General features: G+C 47.9%; 5 protein-coding genes across 6 annotated transcripts; 3 read left to right on the top strand and 2 right to left on the bottom strand.

The window, feature by feature from the left end:
* Window positions 1-1,804: 1,804 nt before the first annotated feature.
* LOC111076007 (shugoshin) lies at window positions 1,805-3,488 on the top strand. Its single transcript, XM_022369580.2, has 2 exons — window positions 1,805-2,389; window positions 2,446-3,488. Exons 1-2 carry the CDS (start codon window positions 1,901-1,903, stop codon window positions 3,412-3,414), a joined length of 1,458 nt encoding a protein of 485 aa, XP_022225272.2. The 5' UTR covers window positions 1,805-1,900; the 3' UTR covers window positions 3,415-3,488.
* Window positions 3,489-3,535: 47 nt separating this feature from the next.
* On the bottom strand, window positions 3,536-6,386 carry LOC111076003 (golgin subfamily A member 2). Its single transcript, XM_022369575.2, has 4 exons — window positions 6,177-6,386; window positions 5,072-6,094; window positions 4,495-5,007; window positions 3,536-4,436 (listed from the first exon to the last, which is right to left on the bottom strand). Exons 1-4 carry the CDS (start codon window positions 6,231-6,233, stop codon window positions 3,699-3,701), a joined length of 2,331 nt encoding a protein of 776 aa, XP_022225267.2. The 5' UTR covers window positions 6,234-6,386; the 3' UTR covers window positions 3,536-3,698.
* Window positions 6,387-6,541: 155 nt separating this feature from the next.
* LOC111076005 (neuronal acetylcholine receptor subunit beta-2) lies at window positions 6,542-8,878 on the top strand. The gene is made up of 8 exons (XM_022369578.2): window positions 6,542-6,903; window positions 6,969-7,100; window positions 7,177-7,329; window positions 7,389-7,576; window positions 7,632-8,163; window positions 8,225-8,365; window positions 8,437-8,603; window positions 8,675-8,878. The coding sequence occupies exons 1-8, from the start codon at window positions 6,543-6,545 to the stop codon at window positions 8,795-8,797; spliced, it is 1,797 nt and encodes a 598-aa protein (XP_022225270.2). The 5' UTR covers window position 6,542; the 3' UTR covers window positions 8,798-8,878.
* LOC111076014 (cuticle protein 16.5) lies at window positions 8,799-18,903 on the bottom strand. Its single transcript, XM_022369589.2, has 4 exons — window positions 18,803-18,903; window positions 9,903-9,958; window positions 9,469-9,837; window positions 8,799-9,410 (listed from the first exon to the last, which is right to left on the bottom strand). The coding sequence occupies exons 2-4, from the start codon at window positions 9,912-9,914 to the stop codon at window positions 9,066-9,068; spliced, it is 726 nt and encodes a 241-aa protein (XP_022225281.1). The 5' UTR covers window positions 9,915-9,958; window positions 18,803-18,903; the 3' UTR covers window positions 8,799-9,065.
* Window positions 18,904-18,999: 96 nt separating this feature from the next.
* On the top strand, window positions 19,000-20,717 carry LOC111076010 (vicilin-like seed storage protein At2g18540). Of its 2 annotated transcripts, XM_022369583.2 has the most exons (3): window positions 19,000-19,258; window positions 19,317-19,423; window positions 19,489-20,717. In XM_022369583.2, exons 2-3 carry the CDS (start codon window positions 19,375-19,377, stop codon window positions 20,373-20,375), a joined length of 936 nt encoding a protein of 311 aa, XP_022225275.2. In that variant the 5' UTR covers window positions 19,000-19,258; window positions 19,317-19,374; the 3' UTR covers window positions 20,376-20,717. The 2 variants fall into 2 exon arrangements, with proteins under 2 accessions (XP_022225275.2, XP_022225276.2); XM_022369584.2 differs by having other exon boundaries at window positions 19,000-19,423.
* The last annotated feature ends 2,723 nt before the right edge of the window (window positions 20,718-23,440 follow it).

The following is a 23,440-nucleotide window of genomic DNA, read 5'->3' as shown; positions in this document are numbered from 1 at the left end:
GTTAAATTTTACAAACAAACTTACCTTGAAGCGGGTTTCGGGTTTGAGTTGTTGCTGCTTTTGAGTGAAATTCTCGTCCGATTAATTATTTATACCCTTTATTTGCTGTTTGGTCGTTTCGGCTGATTGTCGGTGATTTAATATTAGTTAATTCTATGACAAAGAGGCAAGGGAAATTAAAAATACAGGCAGGTTCCAAAACAGTTCCCCAGAAGGCGCGGGCTTCGTATTTACGCAAGAATTTGCTGTTTTTTTGTGCAAAAAAAACGCGAAAGGGGCAACAGTGTAGTGTTGTATAAAAAAGGGCCGAAAATAATTACATTTAATAACAAATTTTACTATTTTTTTGTGGTTTTACACAAACACACGCACACTACACCAGAACTCTCACTCACATCACGCACACAACCGCACAAAGAGCAATCAGCCCCTAGATGTGTATTATTAATTTCTTTCCCTCTGCTCCTTTTTCAGCACATCTCGTTATGATTATTCACTTTGTGAGGTCCTAGCGTTGCAACATTTCTTATAGTCTGCGAATTTATGGTTTTCGAGAAAACAACAAAATGTACGTGCTGCAAGTTGGCTGCTAGAGATGGACTGTTGCAAATGTAAACGCGCTTCGCTGTGACTGTCACCTATCGACATATCGGTGAATATGATTTCCGATTAACACATTATGGTCAGGGATATTTAATATTCCCACGAAATTTAATTTCACCTGTTTAAAAAGAGCGGGGTTAGGTGGGTTAAGTATTTTTTGATGCCAAAATTGAGCAAAAGTAATTTATTTTATCATATCATATATACTGGTATTTTTGAACGTCTTCCTGGTATATAATGGTATTTTTTGACTTGGTCACTTTATTCGTTCGTGAGCAAATCCTGGTGATTTTTCAAAATTGGCTCTCTTTTCCGAGGCGAAGAGTATATACATATATATACATATATGTATATAAATTGTTGCGCAAAATAAATTTGATTTGTATGGGAAAAATTGCATCAACATGGGGAAATGAATTAGCAGCATTGTTGTGCAACTTTGGCACGGAATGAGAAACAATCTGCATACCTTGGGAAAATAGATATTATAGAATAGAGATATTGTTTGAAACTTCAGGTTCCAATGAGTGCAGAAACTACTCAGTCTCTGTTTTAAAGATATTAACGAAATTTTGCAGCGTACCAATAATAGGTATCAGAACCGGGATAAATATATTTATAAAACTCAAAACATATGCATTAATAGGTAAAAAACATCTCAATCTAAGAAAAATGCAATATTAATGTTTCTAAGTAGCAACAGTAACAACAAATTGAACATGAATTAAAGGAAAAAGGGTATACAAAAATCCATACGCACATTAGAAACTTGGTTGCCCAGCAACAATGACGTCACAGACGTCATGCTTTGGCCGTTTTTGTTTGAACCTTTTTATGTAAGCAATGCAATAAAAAGGACTTCTGAAAACTAGCCAATCTTGTAGGAAATTGATTTATCTATCGGATATAATTATTTGTTTAGGGCTGTGAGGTTTAACTAGCTAGAAATATTAAACTGAATATCAAAATCATGGAATACGATTTCAATCAATAAAATAGAACGTTATCCCATTGTCGACCAAGGGGGTATTTAATATTTCCATGAAATTTATGTAACTAACATATTATACGCATTACAGGTGAAAGATATCGGTGGTCATTTTTGTTTTGTAAGTAAAGAGGAGGATGGAGCTACAAGGAGCCTTTACAAACAGTATTATTTTCCGCGGTTTAACAAAGCGTGCTCAAATTTTTAAATTCAGGGTCTTCAGTGGGTTAAGTCTCGTTTGATCAAAGAAGTAACAATTTTGAGCGTCGGTCTGTCTTGTTGAAAATCTGCAAAATAAATGTAAAAAATATGGGTACTAACATAGAGCTGCAATACAAGCTATTAAATGCCGAACTCATGGCCCATGTACAGAAGCTGCGGGTGGAGGTGGGGGAGTACAGAAAGCTGGTCGTCAACCTGCAATTGGAGCTGTTGGAGGAGCGAGAGTCCCGCATCCTGGAAATGGACCACAAAAAGCGGCAGCTGAAGTACGCCATCAGTGGCATGATAAAGGACTGGGACCTGGGCGAGGATATCTCTGTAGGCTCTGCACAGACGCCGCAGGAAGAATATAAATCGCCTCCAGCCAGTCGACGGTCCAACGCCAAGGAAATTTGTAATGAAATGCGTCGTCTCAGCGACATGACCCGATCTTCAAGGACTTGCAGTAGTCCTACTGGGACTTCTCCCAGTAGTCGCAGCAGCAGGACCCTCCGGGGCAGTAGTAGGAGTAGCAGCGGTATCGTAACAACCACAGATGTAAATGCAACCACAGTCCCAGAGGAGACAGAAAGACTGGTAATTAGACAACCACTCCCCTTGCGGATTTATGTTAATAATATGTTTACTTGTAGAACATCGATTGCCCAGCCACGCCACGGCCAAGACGCATTGCTGAAATGACCTCGGCCCTGGACGACACTGACGAGGACTCTCCCACCATTGCAGATGTAGTGGACTCTCCCACATGTGTGGATGACGAAAAGCTGGCTCAAAATGACCAGGCTGCCAGCCTCTTCTCCATCTTAGAGGAATCAGACACCGCGGACGCCTCGGATAACTCCTCCACCAGCTCTACGTCAGTGGAGATCCTCGACACAACTGAGACTCCAACACGCATTTCAGCTGGGCGGGGACGAGTCCTTCGCGAGCTCTGTGGAAATGTGGCCAAAGAGACGCCCTTTTCAACCTGTGGAAACCCAGGAAAGGCTGCCTTAACCATTTCCTGCCCAGAGGAGGACAGCAGTCAGGAGCTGAGCGTGCAGCTGCTGCGTCAGCACCTTTCGCCCATGCCCATGAATATTTCCATTGCCTCGCCACGCCAAAGCATGTTCAATGGCATTTGCTGTGAATCCGGCAGCACCAGCACACCGCATTCCTTCCCGGTTGTGCAGGAAAGGGGTGGGGGCAGGACACGAACCCGCTTGGACATACCTCAAGAGACGGTCAATGTGGACAGGCTCAGGAAAAGACTCCAAAGCACCAAGGTATCGCTCAGTCCGAGCCAAAACAGTGTCGAAGAAGATCAGTGCAGCACCAGCACACCGCATTTCTCCCCGGTCGACCAGAGAGGTGGCAGGGGTAGGCCACGAACCCACTTTGACATACCTCAGGATTCGGTCAATGTGAACAGGCTCAGGAAAAGACTCGAAAGCACCAACGACTCGCTCAGTCCGAGCCAAGACAGTATCGAAGAAGATCAGTGCATTGCTAGTTGCAGCACCAAAGGGCGCCCGAGTCGCAAGTGTCGTCCCACCTCGTTGAAGGAGCCAAAATTAAATACAAAAATGCGCAACGAGTCCCTGTCTAAGTCGAAGTCATAGATTTATTCTTTCTTCTTTTTAAATGTTTGTTCGTAGGGTATATTTTTGTAATAAATTATATTGTTCAGAAAGTAATGTATCTAGATCGATTAGAAATGGATTTGCTTCGAGTCTTTGTATGTATAGAGGAATGCTTTGTGGTTTCCCATCAAAACTTGATTTATTCGGAAACACATGTACAAAACGGATTGGGATAGAATGGACATCTAAATACGATAATATATAGTATAGTATATTGGTTTACGTAGGCCGACAATAATTGCACTTTGAGAGCACCATTCACATCAGACCACCTCGAATTTGCCCAGACAACAGTTGAGGTGATCCACATGATGGCCGGAGAGGACAGTCGTTGGCTGCTCGGTGTTCTCCTTGATCTCGCTGATGATGTTTTGAATCTTGTTCAGAATCTGCTGCGAGTTTTCCCCATTGCTGTTTTCGTTGGAGGGAGTCTGTGTCCGAGGCATCTCCTGTTCGCTCGGATAGTGCTGAAGTGCTGCTGGTTGCGGCTGCCCTTGGACTTGGTCGGCGGGCAACTCCACTCCCAGGCTGGCCACCAGCTTGTTGAGCGCTTCGATCTTCTCCCGCAGCTGCTCGCGCTCATCCTGCAGCAGACGCATTTGCGTGGCCTTCTCGTACTCGCGCTGCTTTAGCATTCGTCGCTGGGTCTGATACAGGGCTATGTACTCGCCAATCGTCTCTGTCTCGCCCTGCAGCTGGAGCACCAGATGCTCTAGGCTGTGCTTCTCCTCGGTCAGATCGGCCACTTGGCTAATCAGTGTGGTGAAACGCGCCTGTAGCCTCTCCACGGCCTCGGCGGTGGGCAGAAATCCAGGTGACAATTGGTGATGCTCCTGATGCGCATGATCAAGTGAATGGCCATCTGAATGATCATTGGGATCGTGTTCGTGCGAATGATCATGTGAATGGTGATCGTGATCATGGGGCTCCTTAGTTTCGCTCTCTTCTGGCTCTCCAGTTTCATCAGCCTGATGTCCTGACTGGCTATGGTAAGCCTTGACCTGCGAAATACACGTTCTTTGGATGACTAGTCCATGGATAATTGGGCCATCAACCCACCTCATAGTGCTGCAGGCGATCCAGTTGCTGCTTCTGCATCAGCTGCTGGCGCTGGAGCTCCACATTCTCGTGCGAGAGACGGATCATCTCTTCGTCCTTGAACTTGAAGCGCTCCTCGTTGGCCAGCAGCTTCTGCTCCATGCTGTCGTAATTGTGTCGAATCTCCCGATTGGCAAACTCCTCAGCATCCAGGCGGATGACCAGCTCAGCCTTGTCGTTTGTTAGCTGGACAAACTTTTGCTCCAGTTCGTCCAACTGTTGCTTCATCTCCACATTCTGGGTGAGGGCGCGCGAGGCGGCTACCTTGTCCGATTCCATGGTGGCCAGGAGTTTGGTCTGATCCGGCTGCTCAGCCTGCAGGCGATCAAGCTGCTGCTCCAGCTCAGCGATTGCTGCTTCCTTCACATGCAGCTGATCGTCCTGGGACTTGATCTTCAACTGGAACTCGTGTCGCTCAAAGTCGAAGTCACTGAGGCGCTCTTTGAGGGCAGCCAACTCGGCTGTTAAAGCAGTCTGCAGACGAAATGAGGAACTGTGATATATGATTTTATAATACCTTTTTATATTTTTTGGTTACCTGATCGATTTGCGGCTCTGCAGGCACCTGGGGCTGGCTGGCCTCCTTGAACTGCGCCTGCAGGCTCAGATTCTTTTGAATTTCACGCTCCAGACCACTTACGTGCTCCACCAGCTGCCGCTCCCGTTCCCTCAGCTCGAGCAACTCCTCCGTCAGCTCAGAGTTCTTTTCGTTGAGCTTGGCTATCTCACTGCTCTGGTGCTGGACATAGTTCTGGTACTGGCTAGCGGCCTGCTCCTTGTCTTGCGTCAACTGGCCCACCATGGCCTGCAGGTCCCTGATCTGCTGTTCGTACATGTATTGGGTCTGGGTGAGGGACTCCACGCGGTTGTCGGCATTGATGTTCGACTCGTCGGAGAGCTGACGCAGCTTCAGCTGTGCCATCTCCAGTTCGTTCGACTTCTCGGCCAGCTGCCCCTGTAGTTCATCTTGTCGGAGGTTCAGCTGTTTTAACTGTGCCTCCATTTCGAGAAGATGCGACTGCTGGTCCTCGATTTGTGCTTGCGATTGGGCCAACTTGTGCTGGAGCTGTGCATTGTGCTGGCGCTGCTGTTCCACACCCACCTGCTGCCCGTGACAGTGCTGCTGCAGTTGCTCCAGGCGCAGTCTGGTCTGGCCTTGCTCGGTGCGCAGCTCCTCGAGTTCCAGTTGGCGCTCGCGGCAGGCGAGACGTGCTCTGGTCAGCTCGGCGTTCAGCTGGGCCTTCTCCGCAACAATGACCTGAATGGCCTGGAGATTGGATTCATTGGAGGCACAATTCTGGGCGAATACGGGCGAGTCCGGTTCCGGCTGCGCAAAGAACGCGGCTGCGGTTGGCATGACTGCCAGGGGAGCAGTCTCCTCCTCCGCCTGCTGCTCGACATGCAGTGTGTTGGCACCTCCCCCATTTTCATTCACATTCACCTCGCTGTCGGAACGCTCGGACAAGTTGCTGGCGATGCTGACGGTGGAGGAGTGGGTGCTCGAGGGCACTTGCTCCTCTCCTCCGGCATGGTTGTTGTTGCGCTGCTGGTACTCCTTCAGCTGTGGCAATATTGCATCAAACAAAATCAATACGAAACTTATGTTGTCCACGTCACAAACGCCGATAAATATATTTTCCTACCTTCTTTCTGGCTGCCGCCAGTTTCTGCGCCTTGGCATCCTGTGTGTCATCTAACATGGCCAATGGGGGCAGCTGCGGCAGCTTTGCTTTTCCGCTGATCACCGAATTTTATGCCCCAAACCCAAAAATTGTACAAAAAACAAGAGAACAATTTTTAGATGTTGATAATAGCGCTGTATGTCATTAGACTTTGCGAGCTGACTAGCTGGAAAAACAGAGATGGGCTTATGGGAAATGCCTGCAGTCAGAGCGAGAGAACCATAGCAGAGGAGCTAGTGGTGTAAGTCCGTCGATGGTAAAACCGATAGGTAGTATCGATGGTTGGATGGTAGTGCCAGCCGATTTCGCCGCCGATTTGGAATTTGAATGCATAACGAAATCACATCGCCGCCGAATCGGACGGAAGCAAGAAAAATGAATTGTATTCCGTGGCTTATCAACGCTGCTCTGGGGCTCTGGCTCTGCCTGTGCCTGGCACTGCCCGCCCACACGGTAGCCAGCCGATATAACATAAGCTTTGCACAGCTGGATACGTGCGACAGCTATACGATCACGGAGGCGGGCTATGCCTACCGGGACTTTTTTATGGTCCACACGCTGGACAACAACCAGATCAAGGGCAAGGAGCGCCTGCACTTGAAGTTCTATGTGCTCACCAGCATGGATGCCCATATCTTGCTCTCGGTGACGAACAGACTACGTCCCAATGACCGCGTGTACGAGATTGGTATGTCAAGGTTACACAGTCTCTAGGACAGGCAATGCTGATATCTTTCCCACTATCTGTTGCAGTGATAGGAGCCGGCGGAAATACGTTTTCCGCCATCCGCACGGCCCTGGGCTTGCGACGTGTATCCACGAATCAAGATCGGAATTTATTATCTGTGTTCGAGCCGACGCCAATAGAGATTGTGCAAACCCAGGGTGAGTCTCGGCTCTGCATATCCGAAGTTCTTATCTCAGGCGTCACTTCCTCTAATTCTCGCCCCTCCCTCCACAGATGCTGAGCTGTTTGTTTACATACCCGGATTCAAAACGGAGCCACTCCTACAGTTCATGGACGCCTCGGCCCTGACCATAAACTACATAAGCTTCAGCTCCTTCGGTACCAACACGGCGCGTTGGTTCTACGACTGCTCATTCGATGGGTTCGGTAAGGTCCTGGGGGAGATAGGCTGCCATTGTTCCTTTTTTGATTGCACTTCATTGCAGACAAGGAAATATCGAAGGAGACGCCTGCGCTGTCGTTGGAGCAGAAGCTGCTGGCGGATCTCATATCCAAGGGCGAGAATGCGACTGTCCCGGTGAACCTAACATCGATTGCGTTCCATTTTCAAGCGCGTTCTATCGCCTACGAGCAGGCAAATTCCTTGCTCAACACCCGATTGCATCTGATGATGGTAAGCAGGGAAATTCCAGCTAGTCCCATCGATCTACCTACCTGTCTCCCTACAGCACTGGCAGGACAATCGCCTGCGCTGGGATCCCGAGGAGTACGGCCAAGTGAAAGCCTTCGAGCATCCCCGACTGAAGATCTGGACGCCGCAGCTTACAGTGCTGAATGGAGCTATGGACTCCCTGGGCGAGGCGCTCAAGACCTACGAGCTGCGTGTCTTTTCGGACGGCAATGTCACCCTGTATGCCAGCAACCTGGAGCTGTCCAGCTGGTGCGTGGACAGCGCACGCAACTGGCCGAGAGAGCGCATCGAGTGCGACGTGGAGCTTGGCGTGCTTAGACAGCCAAGTCAGAGCAACATAATCTTAAAATACGAACGAGAGCGCAGTCCGATCGCACCCAATGAGCATGTGAACACGCCATCGGGCTGGACAATTTTCGGCATATCGGTGGTGAATCTGGGGAACGACACGGCCAGTCGATATTCAGACCAAGGCATGCTCCAGACGATGACTGGCGATGTGGCCATTGAGTTTATGCTGCAGCGGAACAGCTCCTTCTATATGACGGTCTTCTATGTGCCCCTGATTGGTATGGACAATTCTTCTGTTATAGAATTAAGTTACCTACATCACTTCTTGTTCCGTTGCAGCCTGCGAGATCTTCATTATCCTATCGTTTGTGCTTCGCTCCTCCCGACGCAGTGCTCTCATACTCATTGCCCTTCTCATAGTTGCCTGGGGTCTGATGTACATCACGCGCCACGCCTCTCCGCACTATGTGCCCGCCTTGAGTAAGCCGATTATCTCTCCAGATTCTATCAGATATCAGGGACTCACAGCTGGTTCTCTCTCGCTCTTCTAGTGTCGGGCTACAAGACCATAATGATTGTCAGCTGCTATTGCTATGTCCTGCACATCTGCATCATGTGGCTGGAGCTCTATCCGCCCAGGGCCAAGGCTCCCGCATTCCTAACATCCCTGATCAATTCGAAACTTCTGCGCTGTGTCCTGGGAATGCGCTTTGCGGATGTAAGTTGATCAAATCAGCTCATGTTCATCCAAGAGATCTGATCTGCATAATCTTGATTCTGTTCTTTCAGTCGAACGTGTACTGTGACATTCAGGAGAAGCCCTGGCCCCATTTGGCCAAGATGCTGAACAGCCTGAGCTTCATTGGCGTGTGCGTTGCGTTCGCGGTGATGGATGTGACGAGCGGCATTTGAAAAATCGAATGGTTTTCCTTTATTTGCAGTGAGAGATAAGTAATGGGCCTTAAATAAATACAAAATATTCAGAGAGCAAGACAGATCCGGGTTGGTTCGGTTCGGTTTGGTTTGGTTTGGATAGAAAGAAGGATTTCGACTACTTTTGGACTGTGGGAAATACTAAAGGAAGAAGGAAGAACGTGCCTCGGCTGCGGCAGCTCCTTGCCTCACAACTCGCTTCTCGACCTGATCCGCGTCCATCCCCATCCCCATCCCCTGATGGAGCTTAGTGATAACCGTAGTGGCCATCATAGCCACCGCCGTACGACTTCAGGAGTGTGGGTGCGGCATAGCTGATTGCGGGGGCGGCGTAGGATTTGACCACGGCAGGTGCGGCATAGCTGATGGCCGGAGCAGGTGCGGCATAGCTGATGGCCGGAGCATGGGCCGCATAGCTGTAGGATGGAGCCGGAGCCGCATAGCTGATGGCGGGAGCGGCATACGACTTTACGACGGCGGGCGCCGCATAGCTGATGGCCGGAGCGGCGTAAGACTTGACCAGGGCAGGTGCGGCATAGCTGATGGCGGGAGCGGCGTATGATTTAACGATGGGCGTGGCATGGGAAACAACCTGTGGATCGGCATAAGTATTAGTTGGATCTGCAACAGGCTCTGTCAAAAGTCCGTACCGAACTGAAGTGCGAGTAGCTGGTGGCCGGTGCGTAGGACTTGACAGCCACCGGGGCAGCCACTGCCACAGGAGCCGCATACGACTTGACCACAGTGGGAGCATAGCTGATGGCTGGGGCATGTTCCGCATAGCTGTAGGACGGAGCCGGAGCCGCATAGCTGATGGCCGGAGCAGCGTAGGATTTCACGACGGTGGGTGCTGCATAGCTGATGGCCGGTGCGTAGGATTTGATGACTGGAGCCGCAGCCGCATAGCTGATTGCGGGGGCAGCATGTCCGTAGCTGATGGCCGGTGCTGTGTGTCCCAGTCCATAGTCAAGTAGTCCGGGGGCGGCACTCGCCACAGCCAGCAGGGTGGTGGTAAGGATCTGGCAGGTGACGGAGGGTTCTATAAGTATCCCGACGATCCTGGCGATCCTGCTGCTCGACTCACCAGAAGTTTCATGTCTGCTTGGCTTTGATTCGCTTGGCTTCGAGGGAGAACTGCAACTGTAAATGGATTGCGTGCATTGCGTTACTTTTATAGTGCACACCGACCCGATCCGATCCGATCCGATCCACGCACTCTTAACGGACAGAGCGGCGAGCGGACATAGCGGACGGTGCGGACAGATGGCTTGACTAGATAGCCAAACGATTTCGATTTCGATCTGAGCTGAGCTGAGCGTCAGACAAAACAGTCAACAAAGCGGGCCAACAGCACCAATTTGTGAAGTATCTGGCTGAAGTGGACGATGCCTGAATGCAGTTCTCGTGGATGTTGTTGCTGGGGCAAGCAGTCGCGGCTTCGGCTGCGGCTGCGGCGGCGGCTGTGCCTCGATGAAGCTCAGATCTGATGACGCAACTCAGATCTGGCAAGGCAGACCACTTGCCGGCAAAGGCTTCGCTGCGCTGCGCTGTGGCAGGAAAGGCAGGTCTGGAGATGGAGATGGATTTCCACTGGGGAGTTTCGAATTAGAAAGCCTCCGCTAATTGAATTCGTTGATTAACTCCCCAATTTGGATGTCCAGCCCCTCGGCACCCCATCTAATCAGTCCGAGTCCGAGTCTGAGTCTGAGTCCGGGCCAGACCCCACCCAACCTTGCCACTGCCACTAACAACTTAATTAGCCGTTGGAGAATGTCGTCTAATTGTTCTCGTAACAATTCTCGACCCGGCTGGTGCTGGCTGCTGCGATCGCCTGGTGTGGCTCGAAAATTCTCCCCAAATTGCATAATGGCCGCTTGCCAAATCGAACATTCAACAATCCCAGGCTTCATATTTATCTTTATCGTGCCTCGAATGCCGCAGCGTGCCACATTTGACCATATTTGATGGCCATAACAGATGTCTGCGGCCACGCCACCTCACACAGTCGCAGTCGCAGTCGGAGTCGAAGTCGGAGTCGGAGTCGAGGACACTTATAGCTAGGAATCATTGCACTTGCCCCCTTCTCCCACTGCAATCTCTGCGCAGCATCTGGCTGTTCGTGGGACTTTTTATTTCATTTATGATTAACCCCTTGGGGGGGCGAGGGTATAAATTGATGACATGCTGCGATTACTACATAAAATATTTATTTATTCATCCAAAAAGATCATTCATGAGAGCCAAACAAATTGTTAGATTATCTGAGGAAAAACGTGAATTTATACTCGAATGATGGGGAAGCAAAACTCCTGCATAGAATTGATTGATAGCAAACAGTTTTTTTATTTTTTATTTAAAAACGTATTAAGTCCTGTGGGTATACGAAGTTGCGAATGAAGGTTAAGCAAGCTGGGAGTATTAATGATTTCCTAATATTATTTCTGGAATTTCCTCTCTCCAACAAGGGAAAGGATTCAATGTATGTACCATAGGGTTAAGTTCCCGAAATTTGCCACAATTCCACCGATCCACCGATGCTGTCCATCTCATATATCAGCTTGCAACACTTTGGCTGAGGCCTCCTCACAAGAGGCCCAAAAAAAAAAAAAAAAAAACATCATATGACTCTCAGGTTGAGATACTTAACAGACAAGCAGAGATAGAAAAATAGATACCAGAAGAGAACGAGAGAGAGAGATAGACACCTGTGCGTGGAGTTCATGCATAAATCATGCCAATGGAATGTGATTTATGTGAAATCTATTAGCAAATATTAAGTCAATAGCAACAATTGCTGGTCAGACCGAACGTCGGCGCGCTGACATCGGCAACTTCCAAACAAGTGTTCCATGTCCACTCCGAAACGGTTTCAGCCACGGTTTATAAATAAAAGATTTCCACTGAAGCCACTGCCCCACATTTGGCCGAAGGGGGAAAGCAATTTTCCAGCAATCGCTTTACGAGTTGGCGGGTTCCGTTCCGATCCGATCCGATCGAGCAAGAGCCTAGAAGGGTGGCAAGCGCTAATGCCAAATTACCACACTAAATGCCGCTTTAAGGTGAGCGCAGCACCTACCCCCCATCCCACCCCGGCTGTCTGTTCGGGCCAAGACAAGTCCGATGGCCGGATTTGGTGATCGGGTGGCGTGCGCTCCAAATGAGTGCAAAATGTTTCGGATTTTGGATGACGGGCCTAATTAACCAGTCGGGGGCAGCGTTCGTTTGGGTTTGGTTTCCCAATGAATCGCATTCAAAGAATTCTTCCACGCGGCGTATGCGTTATTTTTCATCAATTCAATTAATTACCACCGGTTGCTTCTAGGTGACGGTGCCCCTGGCTGCCGCATTTGACTTGCAAATGCCACAAGAAACGTAACAGCGAACAAAGTCTGGACTCGGTTAGAAGCATCGAATACCCTTGCGTACGATGCCAGGCATCCATACGATGCCATTGCATAGATCCCGTAGCTGCGTATCGCTCCACAAACTTCGGCTAAAAACTTTAGTACTCCTTGTGAGGGTATCCCAAAGAAATGAAAAAACAACATTGCAAAATGGACAAACGCTGCTTAATTAAATCAGAAACAAACGGCAAAATCAACGACCCAAAGGAGCTGGCAGAGCAGCACACAAAAAATGCGTGGCATTTATGACGCTTTGCCTGAATTAATGAATGAATCAGCGTGTACATGGAAATGGAAATGAAAATGGATGTGGATGTGGAGCTGACAAAGTTAGAGCCCCGAGCCTGACGTGTCCACACGTTGGTGTTGCCACAGAGCCGAGCCGGGGGAATTTGGTGCTGAACACCGTTTTGCATTTGGCAATCCCAAATGGAAGGCGACCCAATGACAGTTTCCAATCATGAATTGGTCTGGTCTTGTGGTGTCGTTTCTCGCGCCGATGTCGTTGACAGACCAGGAGTCGGTCGATGAGTGGCTTGTTTATGGGATGACGATGACTATGACTGCATTCAGACGGTCGATTGGGAAACGGTTATTGCCTTGATAATGGAAAACTGGATGCGGCTGTGGATTGGACGGGATTCGCCCCGTGTGCTGGAGGAGCTGGCAAGTTGGCAACTCTGGGTGTGTAGGTGCTTGCATAAGATTGTACAGTTAGATAACGTCTTATGGTTACGGTATTCCATCATCCAATCTAGTTCTCGCAACTTTAAGTTTTTCATTCATTTTGAATTTCAACGGTTTCTACTTGAACTGCTTGAATCGAAGCTTTAAGCACAAAACACTGCTTGCGACCAATTGCTCTTCGCCATGTAAAAACAATAGATGGCGCGTTTAAAACTTTGTCATGTAAAATTGAAAAACTTTTAATTAAATATATTTAAAATGTAACAATAAAATAAAAACTGTAATTTTGTAAAAATTCCAGCAAAATTTAAAAAATGCCACCATGCGAATTCTTACATGCATAGACTTATTGTTAAAGCTCCTAGTTTAAGTTTATAACTCATATATCGATTCCCCTTCTCTGGATTTCGACACAAGTCACCCCATAATCAATATTGCGAACTTAAATATAGATCAAAGTCACTGGAGCCAACCGTGTATAAGCAATGCACACGGACACGGAGATGGAGGCGGAGAGCCACGGGCCATCTCTTTTGGGGATGTCAACGATTTAATGGGGGTCCCCTTTATCCTAGAGCACGGGCACGGGAACTGTGACGGGCACTACCCCACGCAGGCAACAGGTGACGGATGGCTGACTGAGTGAATTGTTCCATTGGTGGGTGGGTTGTCCGCCCACTGACCTTAAAATCTAATATTAAGCACAAGGCCCCCTCGCTGGACAATCATTGATAGAGCGATTGACTTGTGTAAGACCTTTAAGTGAAATTCAATCAAATCTTGGTACAATAAAGTAAAGAGTTCTTACATAAAGTGCCTCTGTATGGGTGTGTATCTGGTGTGTGTGCGTTTTCTCAAGTGCAGTTTGAAATTCAAGTTGCCTAATAACTTAAAACCCCAAGCAGCTTTAATGGCCATAATTCGTCTCCAATGCTGCACGGCACGGACGCGGACGCAGACGCAGACGGAGACGTCGAAGCTGGCAGAAAGAAAACAGAAGAAGAACCCGAGACCCGAAGACCGAACACCAATGCCCAAAGCCCAAAGCCAGAGTCAAAGCCAAAAGGAGTGTCCCGATCTCATTGTTGTTGTTGTTGTTGTTGTGCAGTACTATTGACATTATTGATGGAAATTCTTTTGTGTTTTACGAAAAGAGAATGAAGACAGTGGAGCTGAAGTACGGTTCGTCGAAGGGGAAATGCCCTTAAATTTGAATAAAAAAGTTTCCATATATTCTCAAAATTTCCCCAACAGTTTTCCGAGGGGAGACACTTGTACTCTATTTCAGCTCTGGGCATAGGCTCTCAGTTGGAAAGGGTATCTATGCAAGAAGCAGCAACTCGCGCTGTTTACTCTTTCTTAGCAGCAAATGAAAGCCCAACGGCGGCTGACGCTGCCCGCTTACGGGTATGTGGACAGGTGCATGTGCGTGTGCATGCCATGGCCCAAAACTGTACTTGTGTGTGCCCCCCTCCCTATCCGAGTGTGAGTGTGTGTGTTTGCCTCCGTTTTCATTTGCCGTCCGTCTGTTTCTGAATGCAGCCCAAGACCCACAGCCGCAGCCACAGCCCAGACCCTAGACCCCAGGCAAGGCCCATAGCCAGACCCACAGACAGACCAAACAGCCAGACCGATGACCAAGTCCCAAGTGCGTGGCCCAGCCAGTGGCCCAAACAGTTATGCAAATCGTGGAGAGAGACAGGCGCACTGTCTCTGAAGGAGAGCTTTATTTTTGTGTATTTAGCGCCTAATACCCAAGTTTATGTCGCTTAATTATAGACCTTAAGCAGCCGCCACGAACCGACCAAACCGACCGAACCGTTTGTTTAACATGCTAATCGCCACTCCTACAGCTGCGCCTCTCCAGTCCCTCTACCGTCCCATCCATCCTTTCTTCTCTGTATCAAATGACCCGCTCTAAGACGCCACTCGAGGCCCTAATCAGGCAGGCTTGGAAATTCTAGTAGCTTGGGAGCGGAAATCCGTGAACAGCGATGCGAATTCGATCGCACCTATAACAGCTGTTAAGCTGATTTGACCAATTCCGAATCAAACAGCGATCTGCTTTTAATATTGTTTAAATAACTTTTGAGCCGCGGCGATTAATTTGCCATAAAAGCTGGGGCTTTGATTAGTTGGCCAATTTGGTGTGCGGGCGGTGTGGGACGTCAGCCATGGAAAGTGTTTTGCCCACAGAAGCAAATACGTACGTAAATGGAATACATTCCGAAGAAACTAGCTAAGGAGATATAAAAGTCGGAAAAAAGACAAGAGCTTGCACGGATTGAAAATCCATTGGTTGCTATGGTTCTTATAGGTCCAGGTGTTCTTCTACTCTGTAAGGAGAAGCTACAGAACGTCCTTGAACTCTGTCCGAGGGCCGGGTGTAACATGAAACTTACATAGCTGCCGGCGAGAGATAACATTTAACACATTTCTAGGTGAACTTTGCCATTTTGCACAAATTTAAATGACACAAATTCTGCATAAATGTCCACTCGAAGGACAATGCTTACCTGCTTTCGGAGGCGTGGGCGTGGATGTGGATGTGGTTGTGGGCATCCTTTCAACTGTGACCTTTTCGCATGCAAATTGAATGGAAAGCAGCGCTAACAGGGTTAATCAGACCACTCTGCGCTCACAGCGAGAGAGATTATTAAGTGCATTTATAATTTATGAAATTTCCAGCGTTCATATTACATTATGTGCTCACTCCCTACAAGGGTCGACAGGGGTAAGTACCCTGTAAAGGTTACAGTCACCGTTCTATACTTTGTAGTGTCATTATATTTGTCATATATTTCATACATATACATATGTATATATATAGCATATTCTTAATGGTTTTTTGTCAGTCTGGATAGAGTTACGATAGTCTGTAAGTATTATTATTATTTTTATTGAAATTTTCGAATCTGTAAATAAAATCCCTTGGATAAATGTCTAGGGTATTTATTTAGCGACGTTGAAATCCCCTCGAGACAGCAAACTTGTTGCTCTCAGGTGAAATTCTCTCTTCTGACTCCACGTCAAGCCAATTGGTTCGCCACGACGTCACATCAAACATGTTCGAAGCGGTCTCCACTTGTGGGCTGCACATCCGCAGCTCCAACGAGCTCCAACAGCGATTACGGTTTCCAATCCAACAAATATTGTCGAGCGAGTCGGTTGTGTTGGAGCCCGTGCTCCCCATTTGAACGTACATATTAGCTGCTTGTGTCCCCGCACCCCCCACTCGCGTCTTTTGTGTGTGTAGTGTGGAGTCCATAGGCGCTGCTCCACCTCGTGTAAGTCGGTGTTTGTGTGTGCTTATTAGTGTTTTGTGTTTTGTGTGTTGCCTGCATTTCAACAAGTGTTTCAGGAGTGCGAAACGACACAAAAAGTCAAGCGCAAGGCCTTATCAGAATTTAGAAATATAGAAATTATATACATGCACATAACGACGAATGATGAATATAAAAAAATTCCAGTGAATAGTGAAATATTTCTGCTACATTTGCGGTAAAATATTTCCACTGGATTAAATTGTTAATTCGGTTACAGCAAATACATATGCATAAACAAAGAGTGTGTGTGTGGTGTGGTGTGTGTGTGTGGAAATGCAGAGACAAATATGATCGGAGCCAAGCTTTTGATTTGACTGTAACTGTAATTCGAATGAGTGCAGACTTGAGTGGAGTTTGATTGATTTGAGCAGGAAATCCGAAACGAAATGAAACGGTTAGCCAAGTTCACCAAGAAATGAAACACAAAACGCCCTAATGTCAAGGTCTGCTCTCTGCTCGAGCCCATGGCAGAGTTGTGTGCATGTTGTGTGTCTTAATGGACTTGACCCCCATTTCTGGTGGGGGAGCTGGGACTGGGGCTGGAACTCACTTACCGAAACCCGACTCTGATTGCGTAAACCTATTAACTCGGCTCAATTTGGAGTTGCAACACTTGCCTGAAGACACCCATTCCCCAGACCACACTCCACTGTTTTAAGTTTACTCCTCTGAAGAGAGATTTTCACTCAAGAGAACTTTACTTGTTCACCGGAAAATCTTTCCTTCCCCCTATCATTTCAATCCGTTCTTGTCCGCAATCAATCCGCAAGTTTCATCGCAAATCTGTCATTCATTTCTAGCACAAAACATAAAAACAACCAAACGAAAAATTAACAAAAAACAAAAAAAGCAAAAGACTATAAAACAAAGTGTTGAAAAGATTTAGCAACTGCGAAAACGACTTACGAATTTTCACAACAACTTGATGTTTGTAACGGATTTTCCACCAACTTGAAAAAAAAACTGAATACTAGTGGATTCTTTTACTTCTGCTTCTGCTTCGGCGTCTGTTTCCACCTATCCACGGATCCACGGATCCACCGAACCGCAAGTTATTTTAGCTGGTTTCTTTTTTTGGATTCGTGCCACTTGAGGTGAGTCGTGTTAATTATTGCTAAATTACTAAAATTAGCTAATCCAAGCCTTTAAATATGAGCAAATTGCCCAGGAAGTCCTATTCTCTGGGGCATGATTCATAAGCTATTTGCAGAGGAGATCAGAGCCCTCAAGTGAATCACAGCCTCAGATGTCCCACATTTCGGGGAGGGAGATATATATAGAAAGAGCTCCTCTAGTGGGCATTGCATCTGTCAGCTGTCCATCCAATGCTACAAATCGAAGTCGAGAGCCGAACCGGGTTGAACAAACTCAAATCGAAAGCGAGAGGCACATGAACTTCCACTATCCGTCCGCACAGATCTCGAATGTCGTTAAAATCGCACAAGGTTACAGCCAGTGTCCGACCGAATGGCCGAAACATTTCATTTTCACTACGATCCAACAGTCTAGACTCTAGACTCTAGACTCTAGATTGGTAGACTGGTAGAGTGGTGGAGTGTATTGTGTGCACCTGTTGCGGTCAGCAGTACTCGATTTCACTGTCAAAACTGTGACTGAAATTCGTAACTTCGAATTCGAATAGGAATTCGATTCGGGAAAATGGCTTGTGGCCCAAAGTGTTCCTTCTTCTGCCTGTTCATCAGTGCGTGGGGTGTGATTCAGCTGACGCTCATGGGGATATTCTTCTTAATGCATTCGCTGGCGCTGGTCGATGATCTGCACTTGAATATCATTTCCCATAGTCTGGAGCAATTCCAAAGCGATGCCGATATGGCTTATATGTCTGTGGCCATCCGCTGCTTTGCCACCGCTCTCCTTTACCTTTGCTTCGGGATCCTCTCGATTTACTGCATTTTCCGGAACAAGGCCAAGGAGCGGAGTGCCTTGAAGGCGTCTCTCAAGCGTTGAATAAATTATATTTTATATTGTTTCTTTACATGTAATTGGCCATCTGGCAGTGCACCCACCCACCTACTCACCCACTCACCCACACTCTCCCACTGAGTGGGAGTCCAGCCACAGTCACCGCCAGCCACCAGCACCAGCACCACCCACTTGTTAAACCAGAATCAAAACAAGTTTGTTGACCGCATTCTGTCTGTGTGTGTGTTTTTCTTGTGATAAGCTCTGACTTCTTTATCCACGAACTACTTTTTCTTTACGAGCATTATGCATTCGTCTCGACTAACCGATTTTTGACAAGTTCAGTTCGTTGTTGCTGGCACCGCACGTGACACCTTTTTCTCGCTTGCGGGGCTCGTTCTGTTCTCTTTGGGCATCATAAATTTCCATGAAATGCTCTCTGCCTACCTCTGCCACATGCTAATGCGGTGTGGGTTCTGCTGTCCCCATCATCATCATCATCATGGCCCCACTTTTCCGTTTTTGTGCTTATCTTTTGGAGCTTTTGTGTTCGTACATGAAAACCGTTGTGTAAATTATTGTACACGATTTTCTAGTTGTTGTTCAGGCTCAGACCTGCATCCATCTGTCGTGTTATCACTCACCTCGCCCAGCCACCGATGCCAACCAACTCTGACCGACTGACTCCAGAGATCTTTTTAGGGGGAACTTCTTGGGAGCAACAGTTACCCAGAAGTGGTTCTTGCTTTAGTTTTCCATGACTCTTTCCATGAAATATATGACTTACAGATCGAGTAGTCGTTCATCTACCCATCTGATCGCTGCAGGTATAATCATACTCAAAATCAGATCTAGCATAAACCGAAAATAAAAAAAAATTCATTCGTAAAAAATCGTTCTTGCTCACTGGACTAAAAGTAAAACTATACTTTGTTTTTTTGTTTTGTTTTAAAAACGGTTAATTCTTGTTTGTCAATTGGCGGAGCTGCAACACTGTGTACATCTAGGGTTGGGCAACGGCAAAGTGTTGGGCAACCCTTGCCGTTCTGGTGCAGTGCTGGGCAACCGTTACGAGGATGAAAGCGAGAATGTAGTAGTCCGTGAGTCAGACATCGATTTGGTGCCTTTCATTCGGTGCACAAATTATATTTTTGGCAGTCACACATTTTGCTGAAAACCAAAAAAAAAAAAGGCTAACGTAAGAAAAGAAGAAGGGATGTCCCGACAATTGATGGCCACCACGGCCACCCGGTTCCACAGAGGAAGTAAGTGAATCCCACACCCTTTAAATCCATCCCCAATCCTGCCCTTAATCCCTATGCCTATCCAGTGCCCGGCAGCGGAAAGCTGTGGTTCAACACAACCCGGTTTCTGTACACCGGTAAGCACACGCTATCCAAGGGGCCGCCACCGCCGAAGGGGCCACCACCAAAGGCGAGCAAGCCGAGCAAGCCGAGCACGGCTCCCAAGTGCAAGCCGGTTCCTCCTCCGAAGCCGAAGCCGGGATACTTCCCCAGCGGCGGGATGCACGCCGTCTTCAGCGATTTGCCGATGCCCCAGGGCGACTTTATGCAGGCGTGGTCCGCGAAGAACTCCAAGTATAACATGTTCATGCTCAGCGGACTGTTGGCATTGGTCGGGAGCATATACCTGTCGTACATGACGCTGGAAATGTATGCCAGCGTGCCCGATTATCCCTACACCGAGGAGGAGAAGGAGGAGTTTGAGATCGAGGCGGAGCGCCGCCAGGAGGAGAAGGAGGCGCGCGAGCAGCGTCACCAGGACGCAGTGGAGGCCGCCGAGATCGCTCGTCGCGCTCGCTTGGCCAAGGAGGCCATGGTCCGCGAGTCGGAGCTGATGAACAAGGACATGGAGGGCGGTCTTGACGCTAAGGAAGCTGCGGAGCTGCAGAAGCTAGCCACCGAGCGCGAAGAGTATGCGGAGTGGGAGAAGGAAGAGGCGAAGCGCCGCGAGGAGAAGGCCAAGGAGCGCAAAGAGGTCGAGAAGGAGAAGGCCAAGGTTAAGGCCGAGCGCGACAAGGAGCGCGAGAAGAAGCGCAAGGAGCGGGAGAAGGTGCAGGAGAAGGAGGAGGCAGAGCGCGAGAAGGCTCGCGAAAAGGCACGCAAGGAGCGCGAGAAGTCCCGCAAGGAGGAGGAGAAACTGAAGGCGAAGGAGAAGGCCGAGAAAGAGAAGGCCAAGAAGGCCCTCACGGCCTAATCTTTATCCCATCCGCACACCCAAAAACCCCCCCACACATCCCAAACACTTTCCACTTATATATTTTGTTAGTTGTTCCCCCGAATCACACGAGAACCAGCCATCAAAATGTTGCTGTTGCTGTTGTTGTTGGCACTGCAATCCAGACACTGAAAACAGATCTCAGACACCAATCACAGAAAGTACACCCCACTCCCTACACCCAGATATTGCCATACACATGCGACATTCGATTCACTCGACACACTCGAAACCAAAAGAAATACCAACATCACGCACTTTTCAAATGAATTTGAGCAAATGTTCAATTAAATTAACAGATTTCTGTTGCTGTTGGTCAAATGTAAAGCTGAAAAATGGGTTAAGTGGGGGGGTGGGAACTATTCCAAGCATACGATCTATATGGATGGATGTGCCAGTCTTTCGTTTACCTCTCCTCCCAGGAAAATCTAATTATGAGTCACAGCTGCATGGCAGCCCGTACACCACAGACACAGATATCTGCCACATTATAAACGAATCATCAAGCCACATGCATCCCCACAAATGTGTGTGATCGCTCTCTGTTCTTATGAGTTCTGATTTCTGACCCAAATGAGGTGCAACAGCCACCACATGCACCACCAGAGTGTGGGGTGCTCCATCAGTGGTGCTCCGTTCTGTGGCTCTGTTCGAAGCATGCATTAGAGCGAGCCATAGAGGAAATGGCTCATTGCATATAATCAAATCAAGAGCGGTGCGCAGTGCGAACCAAATTGTATCTCATAGATAACGAGCCGCGCGAATGCATAGATACTCACTCGCACAGAACAGAAGAGAACCACTCCACCGCCCCTTCCGCTCGCCAATCACAGTACGAATTCAATTGAAGCCTCAATTACGCATCAATCTGCCCTGCCTGCCCACTATGCCCACAAACAATCCTCGGCCACTGTCCGCAAAGGAGTTTGCCTGGACAAGGGGCACTTGTTGTCTGCTTTGCAATAAAATAATGTTCTTTCTTTGCCTCGATTTGGGGGAGATTTCTATTTAATGAAAACTGCCTACTGCCACTTGGCGATAGATAGTTTTACCAGATTGCAGATTGCTTGGCCCTCTGCCCGCGCCCTGCTACATATGTATCTGTATCTGTATTTGACTGTGTCTGTGTATCTGTTTCTGTTTCTGTTGCGCTAAGTGTGCTGGCTTGTGCGCACATAATGAATCACAATCGTCGTCAGTTAAGCTCGGCTTATCATTAATCAAATTAGCTGCAGCCAAAGAGCTGAGCTGCAAGAAAGCAACAAAGCACTTGCCTGTCTGCCACCGGCACTGCCACTGCAACCGACTGACTGCTGGCTGCAGCTCTCCAGCAAAGCGGCACAGTGGGTCGGATTGGATCCGATTATATCGGATCGGATGGGGCTAGGCTGCTATGCTGCGGATAATTAACTATTCCATTCCATTCCATTGATGTTGAGTGTTTGCCATAAATGAGCAATTTGCGGAGCTCATCAAATGGAGCGGAGCAATCAATTAGCTTGGGCAAAGCGAAACAAATATTCCCTGATTTGTTAGAAATAAACTCCAAATGATGATGGGATATACCTTGATTCACGGCATACCTGGTATCCTTGGGAGATTATTAGCTCCATATTTGATTATTTGTAGGAGTTCTTGCACATCTTCCACTGTGCCATGCCCACACACACTCGTAGAGGAAGAAAGCCCGCTGAAGCTAGCTAATTTATCATTGGCATTCTCTATGCCACATATGCATATCCATTTCCCTATGCACACCCTGCCCCATGCTCCATGCCCCATTCCCCATTCCCTATTCCCCTGACAGTGCGAGTGACATTATTACTGTCACACTGTGTCGCCCGATATGCTGCTCCTCTGCCTTTTATAATGCATTTATGCTGCAATTTGTTTGAATTAGCGGCTCGTGGAGGCTCCCTGGCTATAGATCGTGGAATGGAGCGGTGCGTGGTGCGACGGAGGTGCAGCGAAAGAGGTGGAGTGTCACCGGTTTAGTGGTTTATTTGGGGCGTGTATCTACGTATCTCTCTCTATGCCTGCTGCAGCCCAAGCCCCGTGCCAGGTTTTGTGTCTTATGCAAGCAGCAGCAGCAGCAGCCCCAGAGAGAAGGAGAAAGAGATCGCTCTAAAGTAAAAGTAGCTGCATTTACCCCGTAGTTGCAACACCGCAACATCATGAATGCTTCCGGGCGTGGGGCGTGTACCCACTGGAATGGGAATGAAAATGGGAATGGAAATGGGCTGCCACATTATGGAATGGCGATGGAGAGATGGCAGAGAGAAATCCAAAGATTAGAGATCTACAGATAACCCTCTAAATTACACAGATCCTCAGCAGAATCTTCAGCCCCCGCCTTACGTTCGGTTCGCTCTGTTTTATCTAAGCAAATATAAGTTTAACAACGACTACAAAGTCTTTACAACGTGTCTTGATCGCCTCTTATCTGCATGTAAATATTTGCATCGGTGGCAGCCACAGCAACAACGAGCTGTTGCTCGAAAGCGTTTGCTTCTGATAAGGTTCTGGGGGGTGGGTCGACAAGATGCAGTCATCACAATGGATAACTAGAATTAGCTGGGACTCCTCTCAATCGTTTTGCTGCATCCACATTCCGGATTGAGCGATATAGAGAGAAGCAATGAATACTGCACTCTACAGATGCTCCCTGGCAATCTCATCATCAGAGTATGCAACCATGCAACATGCTTGTCATTGCCATTCCCCTACTAAATGATGATTCTCCTACAAGGAATTTCTCGGTTCATTGACTCTGAAGACTGGAGAATTATGAAACTTTCCCCTCTGCTGCGCGTGTTTTGATGAACTCTCACTTGGCGAGCGATTAAGGGAGCGCTGGGGGCAGCCATGGGCCATGGTTTGCTGCTGTTTAATAGACCAACAAAAGAAATGTACGCTAATTAAACAAATTGGCCAGCAGACTATTTGGCCATTTACCTTTGGGGGTCCGGTGCGGTGCGGTCCGGTCCGTCGTCCGTCGTTCGTCTTCTTCTATCTCTCTCTCTCTCTCTCTGTTTGTTGAACAA

Source organism: Drosophila obscura, unplaced genomic scaffold (assembly GCF_018151105.1).
Source record: "Drosophila obscura isolate BZ-5 IFL unplaced genomic scaffold, ASM1815110v1 contig_151, whole genome shotgun sequence".
NCBI classification, from domain to species: domain Eukaryota; kingdom Metazoa; phylum Arthropoda; class Insecta; order Diptera; family Drosophilidae; genus Drosophila; species Drosophila obscura.
The sequence above is the reverse complement of the archived record's forward strand: the minus strand, read 5'-3'. Positions and strand labels throughout refer to the sequence as shown.